Source organism: Gallinula chloropus (assembly GCF_964237585.1).
Source record: "Gallinula chloropus genome assembly, chromosome: 19".
NCBI classification, from domain to species: domain Eukaryota; kingdom Metazoa; phylum Chordata; class Aves; order Gruiformes; family Rallidae; genus Gallinula; species Gallinula chloropus.
Window position 1 is genome coordinate 6,813,737 of NC_140104.1, and position 15,633 is coordinate 6,829,369.

Genomic DNA, 15,633 nt, shown 5'->3' on the forward strand with positions numbered 1-15,633 from the left:
GCCGCGGTGAGCTGAGTGGGGGCTCCGGCAACATTTCCCGCAGAAGACAGCAGAGGGCCCGGTGCTCCGGGGGTGCCCCTGTGAGATTGGCAGGGCAGCTAATGGAGACAAAATCTCTCTGACCTGCGGGACTCGGTGCACACAGAGTGGGGAGACCTCCTGGCTCACCTTGTCCCATGCAGCTCCCTAAATGGCCAGCACAGCCCTCTCCATCTGAGGTCAAACACCAGCATGGTCCCCCATGGTCTCTCCCCTCCAGCAGCCGCTGGAGCAAGGAGATGGAGCCACAATGAGTGATCCAACACCCTGGCATCCCTGTAGTGGCAGTCAGGGCTGCAGAATATACCTCCAAAATCCTAGGCACCCCCCAAGTGAGGCACTGCGCTGTGCAGTGGTCACAGGGGATCATGCCATCCCTTGGGCATGCTGGGTGGCACGAGAGGGAGATGTGCTGGGCTGAGGCACAGCCACTTTGCACTCTCAGAACCATAGGCAAATGTCATGGTTTCAGTTGCCTCTGCAGCTCTGAGTGGGAGCTCTGGCAGCCCTGCGGTCGGGGCAGCGTCAGTATTGCTCTGTGGTTTCTTTGATCTCTATCTGGGCTTGTCAGATATTTTGTCATAGGATGTCAGAGTTCCTTCCTGTGCCAGCAGATCTTGGCACCCCAAAGCAAGTTCACTCACAGCAGGACAGTCTCTGATGGCAGAGGAACAGGAGATGAGAGACTGCCATCCCTTCAAACACAGCAAGGAAGGGATGCAGCCCAGGAGATGCATGTTGGAGCCCAGGAATGTGCAGGGCCATGTGGGCAGACAGGTGGTGGGGCTGTGAAAACTTTCATCCTACAGCTCCAGGATCAGCCTGGGGGCAGCAGGGACTGGTCAGGGCTCTGTACAAAACCTGACTGCTCTTGTAGTGAGATGAGGCTGAGACACATCACCTGGCTGTGCACCCCTACCTGGATTTGGGCACGTGCAGTACATCAATAAACTAGCCAAAGCAATAGGCTAATTGCAGTACTGGAATACAGGCCATACAGGAGGGGCAGAGCATAATCTCTCTCCTCATCTCTGAGAGGGGGATGTCCCTTGGCAAATTCCTGCTGAGATGTTGTCCCTTGCAAAGCCTGAGCACCTGCTAGCATGTTGCTGTGCTGCCCCAGAATGTCACCACCTCGTGTCGGTGACAACCCTGAGGTGTCTGTCAGTCAGCTCAGCTCCAGGTTCTCCACAGACTTCCACAAGCAGGAGTCCTCAGGGTCCCCAGGACACCACCACCCCTGGCCCCGTGAGGATGGCTCCTGGGAGGATGAGTTGGGAAAGCCATGGGCTTTTGACCACCCCAGCAGCATCCATGGCACAGCCCACGGGCACTCTCCTGCAACACCAGTCTGCACCCATGGGGACATTGCAGTGACTGGGACGTTGTGGGGGAGGAGGCAACCCCAACACACCCAGGCTCAAGGAGGTCTCCAAAGGCCCCAGACAGATCCACATGGTGTGATGGAGGGGGAGGAGGACAGTGGGACCAGAACAGCACTGCCCTGCAGTCCCCACTGCATTCCTGGGGCTGTGGGGCAGCCAGGAAATCCCAGGGAGTGAGTTTGTGGTGCCTCATCAATGGCAGTTGTTGCTGAGAGCTGGGTGGGAAAATACCCAGAGAAACCACAGGCTCTGAGATGGCAAATTTGGTGCCTGTGGCAGAGAAGAGGGAGGTGGAAAAAGGGGAACTGCACCCCAGGGAGGCCATCACTTCATGGCAAGGACAGTGCTGGGGAACTCTGGGCAGATCATGTCATAAGCCCCATGATGTGCACAAGGGGATGGGCAGGGGAGCTTCCTGCTTCACCTTCTGTATCCCTTCTTGTACCAAACCTACACTGGCCCTTGTGTTTGCCCCTTGTCTCTGGGAACAGATGGTATTTGTAGAGTCAGACCACCGAGCTGTGCTCACCAGGCCCTGGGGAGATCTAACAGCACCTTCCAGTCCCTGGAGGGGCCTTCAAGGAAGCTGGGGAAGGAGTTTTTAGAAGGGCAGGGAGTGATAGGACAAGGGGGAATGGCTTTAGATTGGAAGGGGGTAGCTTTAAATTGGTTGTTATGAAGAAATTCTTCACTATGAGGATGATGAGGCCCTGGCACAGGGTGCCCAGGGAGGTGGTGGCTGCCCCCTTCCCAGAGATATTCAAGGCCGGGTTGGATGGGGCTTGAGCAGCCTGGTCTGGTGAGAGGTGTCCCTGCCATGGCAGAGGGTTAGGACTTGATAATCTTTAAGATCTCTTCCAGCCCAAAACATTCTATGATTCTATGATTCCCCTTCCTGGCTGATGCTGGGGTGTGTTAGGAAGGGACTGGAGGTCCTGAGCTCCATATTGCAAGTGCAGCATTGAGGATTTTGTTTTACAGTGCCAAGACTGTCATCCCAGATCTCCAACTGGTCTCCAGCGTGCCAGCTATCCTTGCTGCCTGCACAGGCAGGACAGCTCAGAGCGTGCCTACTGACCACACTGCCTGCCTGCATCCACCCTGTGTGTGTCCCAGACCCAGAAGCTGGACCTCTACTGTCCCCAAGCCATTCTGAGGGTCTGAGCACCTTTATCCTCAACCCTGGGTCCTTGAAATGGGGATTGAATCGAGGTCCTCCTGGCCCTTCAGGGAGGATGCTGAAATGAGTCTGCCGAGTACCGCTGTTGGGTTGGTGAATCTAAGCATGAACCTTTTGCTCAAGGGTGGTTTCATATCCTGTCTTGGTCAGTGTAGCCCTCACATGGGGCGTTGATTAGCTCAGACTTATTTCACCTCACACAAAGGCTATTCTGGTATTTCCTAGACCTGATGCTTCCTTTTTTACAGCCTTTCTGAGGCAAAGGTACTGTGACATCAGCTCCGTTACGCTTCGGAAACTCCAAGCGGGTGCCCTGAAAACTGACTGGCAGGGTTGCCCACCATTCCTATAAAAGGAAGGACCAAGCCAGAACCTCACACCAGACACAGGAAGAATCTGCTCTGGTCCTGTCTCCACACTCACAACTCCTCTCTGGCCATAATGAAGGTCTCTGCAGTGTGCCTCTCCATCATCCTCCTGGCTGCGCTCTTCTCTCAGGCCTCTCCTGCTCCGAGTGAGTACAGCATCCCTCTGCTCTCTTGGGGTGGATTTTTGATCTGACTGGCAGTCATTTTAAGCAGAACTGGGAAACGTTAGCTGCAAAGGTTCAAAACCTGTGTGAAGAGCTTCTCCTGCTTCCTCAGTATTGGTCTTCCCTTCTAGCATCCTTTTAACTTAGGGATGAATTTTACTGGTGAGCATCAAAACTGTCAGGTTTCCCCTGGGCATGAGGAGTGGTCCCAGGGTGGCTGAAGGGATTTTTGTAATTGGAAGTTTGAGTGCAAAACCTTTCACAAGCAATTCTAGCCATGACTTTAATTAAGCTTTGGCATCCTCAGCGATTTCTTGCTGACTTTCTGGGGAAATAGGAAGAGAGGAGGGCTCCACAACTGATTAAGAGGATGGTTGCTCATGCTCTTGGCTGGAGAACATGCAGTTTATTGAGTAATAGATTCCCACTGACTTTCCTGCTCTCTTGCAGTCGGGGCTGACACAACAGTGTGCTGCTTCAGCTATGCCTCACGAAAGCTGCCCCAGAATCATGTGAAGGATTATTTCTACACCAGCAGCAAGTGCTCACAGCCAGCAGTTGTGTAAGTACCAGCTCCTGCTCTGGGCTCTGAAGAAAGGCTCTGCCAGCCTTTGGGCTCTTTGCTTCACATCCAAGGGGGCCAGCAGTGGGGTGAAGAACCATAGCTGAAGGGAAGGGGGAAGCCAACATGGGTCCCATGTGCAGCTTATGAGCTTATCCTCCTCAGCTGAGAAATAAGTGGTCCCCTTGGTCTCCTCCAGCCATGCTAGTGCTGGGGATAAGGTGTGGGAAGAGTGTAGCCAGCAGGACCTCCCTGTGCTGAGGACCCCAATGCAGGTAAATGTGAGGCTTGTACCCAGTCTTCCAGCAGCCTGTGTGCTGCATCCAGACTCCCCTCAGCACTGAACATGGCCAGGAGCATCTGGGGGTGGGGTGGTTCTCCCAGGGGACCTTGATCTCTCCCTGTCCTCTGGACTTTAGCAGGCTCCGCAGCCCCTGATGCCTGGGGGTTGGTGGGATGGGAGCCTGGAGGGTACATGATCCCCTTGGGAGCTGGTCACAGGGAGGTCAGCATGTGCCCAGGAGATGACCCAAGAGCCTCACATCCCTTTCCCCCTCCCTGCCTGCCTTCACAGGCTCATCACCAGGAAGGGCCGGCAGGTCTGTGCTAACCCTGACGACAGCTGGGTGAAAGAATACGTGAACACCCTGGAGCTGCAGTGAGCGCTGGGCTCTGGCAGGACTCTGCCCTGGAGAAGTCCAGAAGAGTCTTGGTACAGACCTAGACATCCTGCTGCTGAGCACCAGGACCCTCTAAATCACATCAGGACCCCTGAAGTCCCTTTTGTCTTGCAAAGATGTCACTTATTCATGATAATTTCTCCACTCCTATGGGCAGCTGTGATGCTGGGGACCTCCTGGCCTTGCAGCCCCATCTCGGTGTGACCTGCTGTGTGGCATGTGGCTCAGCTGTCCCCTCCTTGTGCCTCTGCTGTTAGAATGGGAGGGGGAATTCATCCCCAGAGGTATTTCTGGGAAGTGGTCTGTCAATATTAGGTGTAAGTACAGTCATGTAAAGCCAGGCTGGCTTCCAAGTCATGGTACAGAGATGCTGCGGGCGAGGTCTGTCTGCAGCAGAGGAAGCTGGTTACCTACAGGATGCTCATTGTGGAACCACATTGCTCAGCCTTGTTTTCAAAATGCTGTCTCTTGCTGGTGCCAAAGAATAAATATTTGTTTCTCTCTGTGTCAGTTCTGGAAGAGTTTGTTCCTTCCCCTCCTACCCTGAAAAACTGGGCTGATAGGAACCTGCTCCCACTACTTTGGGAGAGGCAGGGGAAGAACCCTGGCTTCCCAGCTGGAAATGCCTCAGCCTCTTTAGCCCTAAAAATATTCCCCTCTGCTTCCCCTCCCTGTTTCCAGCACCACGGCAGCAGCAGCCCCATCACTACCCCAGCCCTTCACAGGGCTGCTCCCCAGCAAGCTCTGCCCCAGACCTTTCCCCCCACCATATCAGTAGCCAAGCCCAGGAACTGGTGGAGCTGGACCCACTGGATCTGCCAAAGCAGGTTTGGCAAAGGGGTGTCTGGAGATCAGGGGTGGGGGTGCATCGATGTGTCTGTAGTGAGCCTGAAGGAGAGTGGCTTGGGGGCTGGCCAGCCTGGACCATGGGCTTCTCCAGGGATGCAGCTGGAGCTGTGCTCTGCTCTGGGAATGCTCTGTTAGTGTTTCACTGCAGAAGACAGGCAGCAAACAGCTGCTGGTCTTCAGCTGCTCGGAGAAAGAAACCTGAACTTGTCTAAAAAAGCACAAGAGACCTTTTGCAGGAAGTAAAATCAACAGAAGCACTTTTATCAGCCTGTGGTTGGGATTTAAAGGGGCTGATATCTTTGTGGGGAGAGAATGAGATGGCCAGGTCTGACCTCGCTGCCACCAAAGCTCTGCAGGGGGATGGGGATGTCAGTGTCTGGGCTGGTTCCACCAGAGCTGCTGGAAGCAGAAATGCTGAAGTGTTTTCTTTGTGCTTTGGCCAAGTGAATCCCTTTGGCCAAGCAGATCCCTTTGGCCATGTGAATCCCTTTGGCCAAGCACATCCCCATCCACACTTCACATGTTTACCTCCCAGGGCATTTTCCACTCTGCAGTGAGCTACTGGTCACCCCTGAGAGCAATTCCCCAGACCCCACTGGTTGCTAGCAACAAATAATTCCTCATACTTAGTGGCAAACAAGCCAGAGTGAGACACAGTGTCTGTCACACAGCCCCAAGCCCACTGGTGTCATAGTGTCTGCAGATGTCTGGGTTGTCTCCTGTTCCCCCCTTGCTCATCACCACCCCTCTGCAGCCTCCCTGGTTATTGCCCACCCTGTCCCATTGCAGCGACTTATTAACTGCCTCAGTGTCCCTGTTTCTGGCAGGACCTGAGGCCACAGTTCTCACTACTGGGAGTTTCATCAGCCTGGCACTGTGTTTCCAGCAGCAGCCACCTACCTCAGTGCAGGGAATGGGTGCAGAGACCTCACAGATCCCAAAGGCACAGGGAAACCTCTTGGTGCCCAGGATGAGGATTCCCAAGGAGGAGGGAGGAGGGGGCTCCCCCAGCCATGACAAGGGGCCCTTGAAGCCTTGATGGACCTCGGTCTGCCAGGATGAGCTGGCAAAGCATCTTCCCAGGCACAGCAAGCAGTGGAGGGAGCCCTGAGGGTGCCACAACCCAAACCAGTCCTGCCCCTGCATCTTGGCCAGGTTCCTGCCTGCTGCCCAGGTGCTGAGGGATGGAGGGGACCTCCGGGGCGCCAGGGATGGATGGGGGTCCCAAATGTCCCAAATGCTTGGACACAGGGCACAGTCTGACAGCCTTTTATGAGCATATAACCAGGTGGGGAGGTGGTAGTAGAGCAGTGGATGTGGTTTGCCTGGGTTTCTGTAAAGCATCTGACACCGGCTCCCACAGCATCCTGCTGGCTAAAGTGAGGAAGTGCGGTCTGGAGGGTCGGGCAGTGAGGTGGGGTGAGAGCTGGTTGAAGGGAAGGAGTCAGAGAGTTGTGATGAACAGGACAGAGTCTGGCTGGAGGCCTGGATCTAGTGGAGTCCTTCAGGACTCAGTACTGGGACCATTACTGTTCAATATATTCATCGACGACCTGGATGAGGGAACTGAGGGCAGTGTCAGCAAGTCTGCTGATGACACAACATGGGAGGGGTGGCCCTGGAGAGACACCCTGCCCCCCTGCAGTGCTACATCCAGCTCTGGAGCCTTCAGCACAAGAAGGAGCAGGTCCAGAGGAGGCCACAAGGATGACCCAAGGGCTGGAACACCTCTCCTATGAAGACAGGCTGAGAGAGCTGGGCTGGTTCAGCCTGGAGAAGAGAAGGCTGCAGGGAGACCTCTGAGCTCCTTCCAGTCCCTGAAGGGACCTGCAGGAAAGCTGGGCAGGGCTGTTTGTAAGGGCAGGGAGCAATGGGATGAGGGGTGATGGGTTGAACTAGAGCAGGGCAGGGTTAGATGAGACCTGAGGAAGAAGTTTTTCACTCTGAGAGTGGTGAGACACTGGCACAGGTTGCCCAGAGAGGTGGTGGAGGCCCCATCCCTGGAGACATTCAAGGTCAGGCTTGATGGAGCTCTGAGCAACCTGATCTACTTAAAAGTGTCCCTTTAACTAGAGTGTGGTGGAAGGGGTTGAACTAGATGGCCTTTAAAGACCCCTTCCAATGTCATGCATTCTATGATTCTCCTACAGATGGGGAAACTGAGGCAAAAGATTGTCTTTGCAGAGTGGGGCTGGGTGAGGTGGCCTGATGGGGCTGGTGCTCTCACAGGACCATGACAAGCCAAAGGTGAGCAGCCCACAACACCAAAACCATTCCTCTGCAAGAGAAGTGGAAGGAGCTGGGTCAGATCCTGGGCTTCCAGGGGCCAGAGCTGGAGCACTGGGGGACCAGGCAACAGTGACCAGCTCAGTGTGTCCTGAAAGAGTTCCCAAACACCTTCACTTGGCTGGCACCAGCATCAGCACAGACCTGCCCCTTCCTCATGGTGATGAAGCAGGGAAGTGGGCAGGACCAGGAAACCTTTGTGGTGAGGGAGATGCACCATGTCAGAGTTGCACTGGTCACACTGGGACTGGGAAATGTCCTTTTGGTGACCATCTCATGTGGAGGTGACCAGCCAAGGGGAGGTGCTGAGACACCAGAGCAGCTCCCTGTGCCAGACTTCAGGCTCTGCCTAAACTTGCTGCTGGGATCTGCAGGCAGCAGAATGTGCCACAGACCCAAAAGGCCACTGCAGATCATGTGGTTGGTGTTCCATGGGACATTCTGGACATTTCTCTGCAGCACTCCTTGCCTGGGAGAACTTCCTCAGCTGTGTGGGGGTGGCTACACCCCACAGGATACTGGGATTACCTTCCCAGCCTCCCTCCACTGGGCTCATCCCAGGATCAGCATGGGCAGGTTCTTCTCAGCTGTGTCACTGCAACTGGAAAGTGTTTCTCCTTGCCAGGAAGGAGTGATGGCCAATCCCAGATAACACCACAAGCCCCACTCTTGGTCCCAAAGCCAAAGGCTTCCTGCATGGGCAAGAGTCCATAGCTGGACAGCAGCTGGCTGGAGAAATAGTGGGGAGAGAGTCCTTCACGTGCTCTGTGGAGAACTTCTGCTAAACCTCTGTGAATCAGCTGAAGAGATTTGGGGTGCAGAACTGAATCCATATGGCCAGGAGGGGGCACAAGGTGGATGCTCGGATCCCAGCAGACTGTGTTCCAGACCCAGGAGTCAGAGGAGGTCGTGCCTGTCCCTCAAGCATTAAAAGCCACCACCAAGATCCCTTCTTTCTCCAGGAGAGGGAAACCCAACCCAAAGACAGAGGGGGATCCACCTGGAGCACAGAAGGCTTGAGAGCAGAGGGCAGCAGCAAGGAGAGCAGCAAGGGCAACCAGAGAGACCATCAGGAGTTAAATAGACAAACAGGCCATGCTCAGCTCTATCCAGCCAGTCCTTGTGTTCCACAGGGAAGCTCTGGTGATGGGTGGTACAAACTGGTAAGCTTAGGAGGAAATGAGTGATGTGGGGCTGGCAGAACATGGCTGGTGTAGGTGAGAAAGATGACAGCTGGGCCATGAGGCCAACTTCAAGCCATCAGTTACCAGAGAGATGCAGGGAGAGTTTGTGGCAGGATGTACCTCACTTAATATAGCAGATGCTTCAGAAAAATCACCTAGAAATAACCACAGCTGCACTCCCCACATCACCAAGAGCAACCAAGAGCAAGAGGGGGGGAGACCAGCCCGGAAGGGGCTGAAGGAGGGGGTAAAACACAGGCCCAGGTTAGGAACCCAGCTGGGCACAATGCACCATTGGGTCTGAAGGTCTGCATGGCTCACCTCTCTTCCCAGGGCTTCTCCCAGCTTCACTGAGAGAGAGGTGGCAGCCACAGACCTCATGGCTCAGAAAGACCAGGGAGGATCAGGATGCCAGCCAGTTGTGGATCAGGCTTGATGCTTTTCCCATGGCACCATGAGGGTTTTCTGACTTTCCAGGTGCCTTCTGAGCAATAGGTGCTGGAGGAAAAGCCTGTGGTTCATGGGGTTCAGCAAAGTGAACCTGCCAGGCTCCAGGGAAGCAGTTGGGCTTGGCTTCTGTCTGCTTCTGTGAGCACATGAGAAGCTTAATGACTGAGTGACCTTCCAGCAGGCAGCTGGGGAGCTGAACTCCTTCCTTGTCTCAGCTGAGCTCCCATTCCTTCAGCCCAGACCTGGGTGCTGAACCACTTGGCCGTGCTGAGTCCTAACGTGTGTCTTGAGATTTGATGCTTTTTGCCCTGTGTCCCACCTGCACTGGTCACACTGGGGGCTCATAGAATCATAGAATCACAGACTGCTCTGGGAAGAGACCTCAAGGATCACAGAGCTCCAACCCCCTGCCACAGGCAGGGACACAAACCTGCAGGCCTGGAGCTACACAAGGTTGCCCAGGGCCCCATCCAACCTGGCCTTGAACACCCCCAGGGATGGGGCACTCACCTCCTCTCTGGGCAGCCTGTTCCAGCCCCTCACCACTCTCTCTGGAAAGAACTTCCACCTAATATCCAGTTCAAACCTTCCTTCCTTTAGCTTCACTCCATCCCCCTTGTCCTGCCATTCTCTACCCTTTGAACAAGCTGATTCCCCTCCTGTTTCTCTGCTCCCTTCAGGGACTGGAAGGCTGCAATGAGGTCCCCCCACAGCCTTCTCTTCTCCAGGCTGAACCAGCCCAGCTCCCTCAGCCTCTCTTTGTAGGGGAGCTGCTCCAGCCCTCTGAGCATCCTTGTGGCTCCTCTGACCCCTCATGGTGGAGCCCATCCAAACTTGCACCCCATTTTGCAGCACAGATGTCCCTGACCTGCAGGACAGGGACTGTTGTGCTGTCAGAGCTGGCACTGCCCAGGCCTCCAGACAGGACCACCGAGGGCAGCTGGTACCTGCTCTGGCTCCAGCAGCATCTCTCCCTGCAGCAGCATTCCCAGCTTGGCCAAATGGCCTCTGTGGGCTGCCCAGAGCTGGTGGAAGGGAGAGGCTGTGGCCAGGCTGCTCCAGGCATGTCTGACCCCTGGGACTGTGATTTCTCCTTCACTCTTACATACCCCACCAGGATGCTTCCCCCTACCAGCCCCATGGGCCAGCACAGACACCCGGGCAGTGCAGGCAGCCATGGGAGCACTGACTGGGCAGCCGTGGTCCCCACGGTCCCCACCTGTCCTCACAGTGCCCGAGTCACCCCAGGGAAGATGGGTCTGGGGCAGGGGGGAACAGGCATCCTGGAGCAGGGGGAGCAAGGATCCTGGAGCAGGAGGGAGCAAGGATCCTGGAGCAGGGGGAGCAAGGATCCTGGAGCAGGAGGGAGCAAGGATCCTGGAGGAGGGTGCTGCACCAGGACCATCAGAAAGGAAACTGAAACAAGAAAGGCTGGAGAGGGAAATTCCCACATCTGCCTGGGCTCCCAGCCAGGGAATGTCCAGAGAAGAGTCAGATGCAGCACTGAGTCCTCCTGCCTCTCCAGCCTGTCTCCTGCTCTGAGGATTGCCTCAGAGCACCCAAACCTTCGCTCTCCCCACGATATCCATCCTCCATCCCCTTGCAACACGCAGCACCCCTTATCAGGGACTATTCCTCTGCAGCACCAAACTATCTTCTCACCACAGAAGGTGACTGCATGTGCAGTGGACATGGGGAGATCAGCACAGAGGAGACCCCAGTGCTCCCTTCCCGGGGTCTTTGCCTGTCCACCTGTGGCTCAGCAGCTCCTGTCCTTCCACCCCAACATGTGGTAGCCACTCTCTGCTCCTGTGTTTCACAGCACAGCAGGGATGCCCCAGACAGAACACCCCTCTCTGTAGGTTTTGCCCCTGCCCCATGATGGGAAGCCCTGGCCATAGTATGGGAAAAGACTTCTGCAAACATGCTGACCCACCTTGTCCCTGTACTAGGACAATGCTGTGCCAGGGGAGCACTGGGACCACACCAGGGATGAGCAAGAGCTTGTGCCTTTCCCAAATCATTCTCCCCACAGGGCAGCCAGGAGACATCCCCACAGAGCTGGAGAGGAGCCCACCATGAGGTACCACATCACCAGCACCATCTCCTGGGACACAACAGTCTGGGCCTGGCCTTTCCCAGGCTGTTGCTTCTTGGGGGGTACATGAGTCCTCCTCCCTGCAGCCAGCTCTCCAGACTGGAAAACAAGAGTCTGGAAGGAAATCACAAGACAGTGTGGAGGTGCTTTCCCAGCCCCAGGGGTGCCAAGTTTGACCTAAAGCTGTAGGAAAAAAATGAAACAGCTTTTGGTTGGGTTGTTTTTTGGGTTTTTTTGCATTAGGAAGAAGAAATATCAAGTGGAATAGAACAGCTGCAAGGCCAGGCTGGCTCTGGGTGACTGTGCTGTTGGGGACATTTCTTCTCAGTGTGCAGAAGCAGAGAGGTCTGCCCAGGACTGTGATGGGAGAACTGTGCTCTTACCCACAGGACCAGCTCCCCCTACTCCCATCCCCACACAAAGCCACATCCTGGGACTGACCACAGCCAGGAGAGAGCAGATTCTCTGGTGGCTGTTTCATCCCTGCAGCACGACCAAACCAAACCTTTCCCTTGGCTTTACTGGTGGCACAGTGAGGAACAGTCCCTGCTGGGGTGGTCAGAAGGAAAGCTGGGGCCCCTGCCCCTCTCCCAGCAGCACAGAGGGGCTGGTGGGCAGAGATGAGGTGATGTCTCAGAGGAGGAGGTACGTGGGAGGAGAGATGCTGCGGGGCTGCTGGCAGAGTGGGTGCCCATGGGTTCTGCACTGAGAAACACTGCTGCTCAGAGGGCAGAAGTGGCTGGAAGGGGTGGTTACAGGCAGGGAAGTGTCCTACCCTGCCAGGGCCTGGCACCCTTGGCACGAGGGCACATGAGCAGCTGATGTGTACCACGTACCTGCCAGCTCCAAGGGCAGCCCCAGCACTGTGGCAGCTCTGTGCCCTCTGCTTCCTCCCACAGGACCATCACCCACTCTCCCTGCTGCCCCTGCAAAGCCTCTGGCAGGATTTTACCCCTTACAGGAACCCCCTCACCACCCCACAGCACACACAGCATTCTCAGGGACCTGTTCAGGGTGCAGTGTGTGGGGCTGGGAGCGGCAGCAAGCACATGAGGACCACACTCATGTGCACATCAGGCTCAGATGTGCATGCACATGTCTAATTCTGCAGAGGATGTGGGGGGGGTGTGGTGGGGGTTGAGGTGTGGGAAGATATTCACATATCTGCAGTATGGAAAGTCCATGGGTGGCCTCAAGCCATTTCCCATCATCGTGTGCCATCCACAGCATGAGGTTCTGTCTCTGTGCTGGTGCACGTTGCACAGAGGGATATAAAGGGAAAGAAGCACAAGTTTCATCCAAATTCTTTATTCTTTGTTATCATGATTCCACACGTGATGGCCAACACTGAGACTAAGCCACCCTCCCATAAATACCCTCCCTGGCACACTCCCATAAATAACATTATTATCCACACAATAAAGTAGTGTCTATCCTATAAGATAACTTCTCAAATAACTTAAAATAATATAAGAACAATGAAGGTGCAGTCCCATGGGCATTCCCAGGCCATGGGTTGAGGTGTTGGGGCAGAGATGAGGTTGCAGACTGGTCTGTTCAAGCCCAGGGTGAGCAGCAGCACCCCAATGTGGTGTCTCGTGGTGCCCCTCCAGCAGAGCCCCGGAGATGCCAGCAGATGAGGTGGGCTTATGGAGCTCCAGATGCCCCAGTGCCCTGCTCCATTGCAGGATCCTGGGATAACACACCTGATGTGTGAGAGCAGCTGTGCCTGCCCTCTCGCTGTGCTCAGTTCTGCTTCAGGTTTTGGAGGTAGCTCTGTACCCAGGAGTCACTGGGATTAGCACAGACCTGGCGGCCTTTCTTAGTGATGAACCTGTGGAGCAGGGATGAGACACATTAGACATCTGCTCAGACCTGCATCCAAGGAGACACTGGATCCCAGCTTGGAAACATTGCAAGAGGTTCTCACCTGTGCCCTAAGCTGATGCCAAAACCACTGGCTGGCTGTGATTTCCTCAGCTCCCACCCGTTTTCCCACACTGCCCCTTCCACTCCTGCAGGAACACCCCCGGGCATCCCACAAGAGCATCCACACCAGTCCCCCAGAAAGTGTAAGCCCTTTCTTTCCCCTGGGGGTTGTCCCCCCCCTGCTCTGTTCCCACAGACCCCCCATGCCCACAGCCACCCTGCAGAGCTGGTCACTCACACCCCACAGCAGCTGTCCCACACGGTCCCAGGGCGCCTGGCCCTGGGTGTCAGCGCTGGTACTCACACGATGGCCGGCAGCGTGCAGCTGGTGCTGGTGCTGTAGTAGCGCTGGATGAGCTTCCGCGGGAGCTTGTGGTGTGTGTAAGTGAAGCAGCACACTGGGAGGTCGGGTCCAACTGGAAGAGGCAGGGAGAGGGAATGTGAGCATGTGCTGGGCTGTCAGCAGCAGCCGTCAGCTCAGGGAAAGCCTTGCTGGCAGGAATCGGAGTTAGAGAGTAATTAAGGCTGAAAAGGGCACTGGGGATCCTCTGACCAATGCCAGGAATGGCACTGTCAAGTGCTGGGGGAGACTCACTCCCAGCCATTGCTCAGAGTTCATTTCCCCACCTCCCCCAGCCCCAGGGCACAGACTGAAGTCCCTGAGCTACAACCAGGAATAAGCACTGTGAGCCCAGGACAGATGGATGGATGGATGGATGGATGGATGGATGGATGGATGGATGGATGGATGGATGGATGGATGGATCCATGGGTAATTTTCTAGTACAGACTTCCTACATGTAGCTTATCTCAGAGCAGAATTCCCAGGGGAGCTCAAGGGAGCTCAAGGGAGAAAGGATAATGAACGCATTCTTCACATATCAAAAAGCAGGACTCACCTGGGCCAGAGAACGTTTGGGAGCACGAGGCTGCAATGAGGAGAAGAGCAAAAACGGCTGCAGAGATCTTCATCTTCCCTTTGGGTGAGGGCAGCAGGAGCAGGACCAGAAGCTCAGGAAGATGTGGCTCGGACTGAAGCAGCTGGATTCAGCTCCCTTTAATAAGGAGTCGTGGAGGCAGCAGGAGAAGGTCCAAATGGAAATTCCGGAATGATGACAGAAAGTTATCATTTATCAAGAAAGTGATAAAGCCAAAAGGAATTAGAAAGAGGAAAAAAAAAAAAAAAAGACAAAAGGATTTCAAAAGGCAGAAGGAACAGGGTATGTTTAGATTGGAACCAAGTTTGTTGAGCTCTGACTCAGCGCTCATTTTTGATTTCATTAAATCGAAAGGAAACTGAAGTGTGCCAAGTGGCCTGGCCACAAAGGGAGAGCTCTTTCTCTCAGCTCCAAGAGGGATTTTCCCTGTGTATCTGATAGCAAAAGACACGCTGTTTGCCTGAGATTTTGCAACTCTGGAAATAAAACCTGGCAAGATCCGAAGTACATGGGTGCTGTTATGTGTGAGGAATTCATTGCAGGCTGCTAAACTGCTGCACATGGAGCTGAGGGGGTGGCTGGACCACAGGCTCTGTGCTACCCAAAGCATTCTGCCCCTGCCTGTCCCGCAGTGCTTTGCTTAACACGGACCAGAGAGGAACTGAGGCTGGAGGCATCCCTGGAGATTGTCCAGTCCAGTCCCTGCCCACAGCACGGTCAACTGGGAAGGCTGGCCAGGACCATGTTCAGATGGACTTTTACTGTCTCCAGGGTTAAGACCCCACAACCTCTCTGGGCAACCCGCTCAGTGTTCAGTAATAAAGTTTATCTAGGGTTTGAAAAGAATTTCCTGTCACTCTCCACCACTGGGGAGAGTCTGTCTTCATCTCCTTTGGTCCCACACACACCCCTTGACAAGATCCCCCGAGTCTGCTGTGGGATGAACAATCCCAGCCCTCTCAGCCTTTCCTCCTAGGAGAGATGCTCCTCAGCCTTATTCACCCTCGTGGCCCTTCATCAGACTCTCCAGGATGACCAGTTGTCTCTTGCACTGCGGAGCCCAGAATGGGACCGGGCACTCCAGCAGTGGCCTTGGCAGCATGAGCAGAGGGGAAGGAGCAGCTCCCTCAACCTCTTGTCAAGGCTTCTCCTAATGCAGCCTGGGAGCTTCTTGACCTTCTTTGCAGCAAGGGCACATTGCTGATCGAGTCCAATTTTGTGTCCTCCAGGACCCCGGGGTCCTTTTATGCCAAGCTGCTTTCCAGCTGCTTGTCCCCCGGTGTGTACTGGTGCCTGGGAGTGGGGAGGCAGGGGTAGGGCTTGTTCCTCCTCAGGAAAGAGCACTTCTCCTTTATGAACTTCATGAGGTTTTGGTTAGCCCAGATCTCCAGCCTGGTGAGATCCCCCTGGATGGCAGCACGTGTCAGCCACTGCTCACGGTTTTGTGTCATCTGCAGACTTGCTGAGGGTGCACTTAGTCCCTAAATCCATGTCATCAAACAGTATTAAACAGTACCAGAC

The 15,633-nt window shown here is 55.0% G+C and overlaps 2 protein-coding genes across 2 annotated transcripts; one reads left to right on the forward strand and one right to left on the reverse strand.

Moving 5' to 3' along the window:
* The first annotated feature begins 2,924 nt into the window (after window positions 1-2,924).
* LOC311198906 (C-C motif chemokine 5-like) lies at window positions 2,925-4,878 on the forward strand. Its single transcript, XM_084272932.1, has 3 exons — window positions 2,925-3,118; window positions 3,587-3,698; window positions 4,273-4,878. Exons 1-3 carry the CDS (start codon window positions 3,046-3,048, stop codon window positions 4,358-4,360), a joined length of 273 nt encoding a protein of 90 aa, XP_084129058.1. The 5' UTR covers window positions 2,925-3,045; the 3' UTR covers window positions 4,361-4,878.
* An 8,113-nt stretch (window positions 4,879-12,991) lies between these two features.
* Window positions 12,992-14,146, reverse strand: LOC311199136 (C-C motif chemokine 4-like; the record flags this gene model as incomplete). The annotated part of the gene is made up of 3 exons (XM_084273181.1): window positions 12,992-13,079; window positions 13,479-13,590; window positions 14,074-14,146. The coding sequence occupies 3 exons, from the start codon at window positions 14,144-14,146 to the stop codon at window positions 12,992-12,994; spliced, it is 273 nt and encodes a 90-aa protein (XP_084129307.1).
* Between the last annotated feature and the right edge of the window lie 1,487 nt (window positions 14,147-15,633).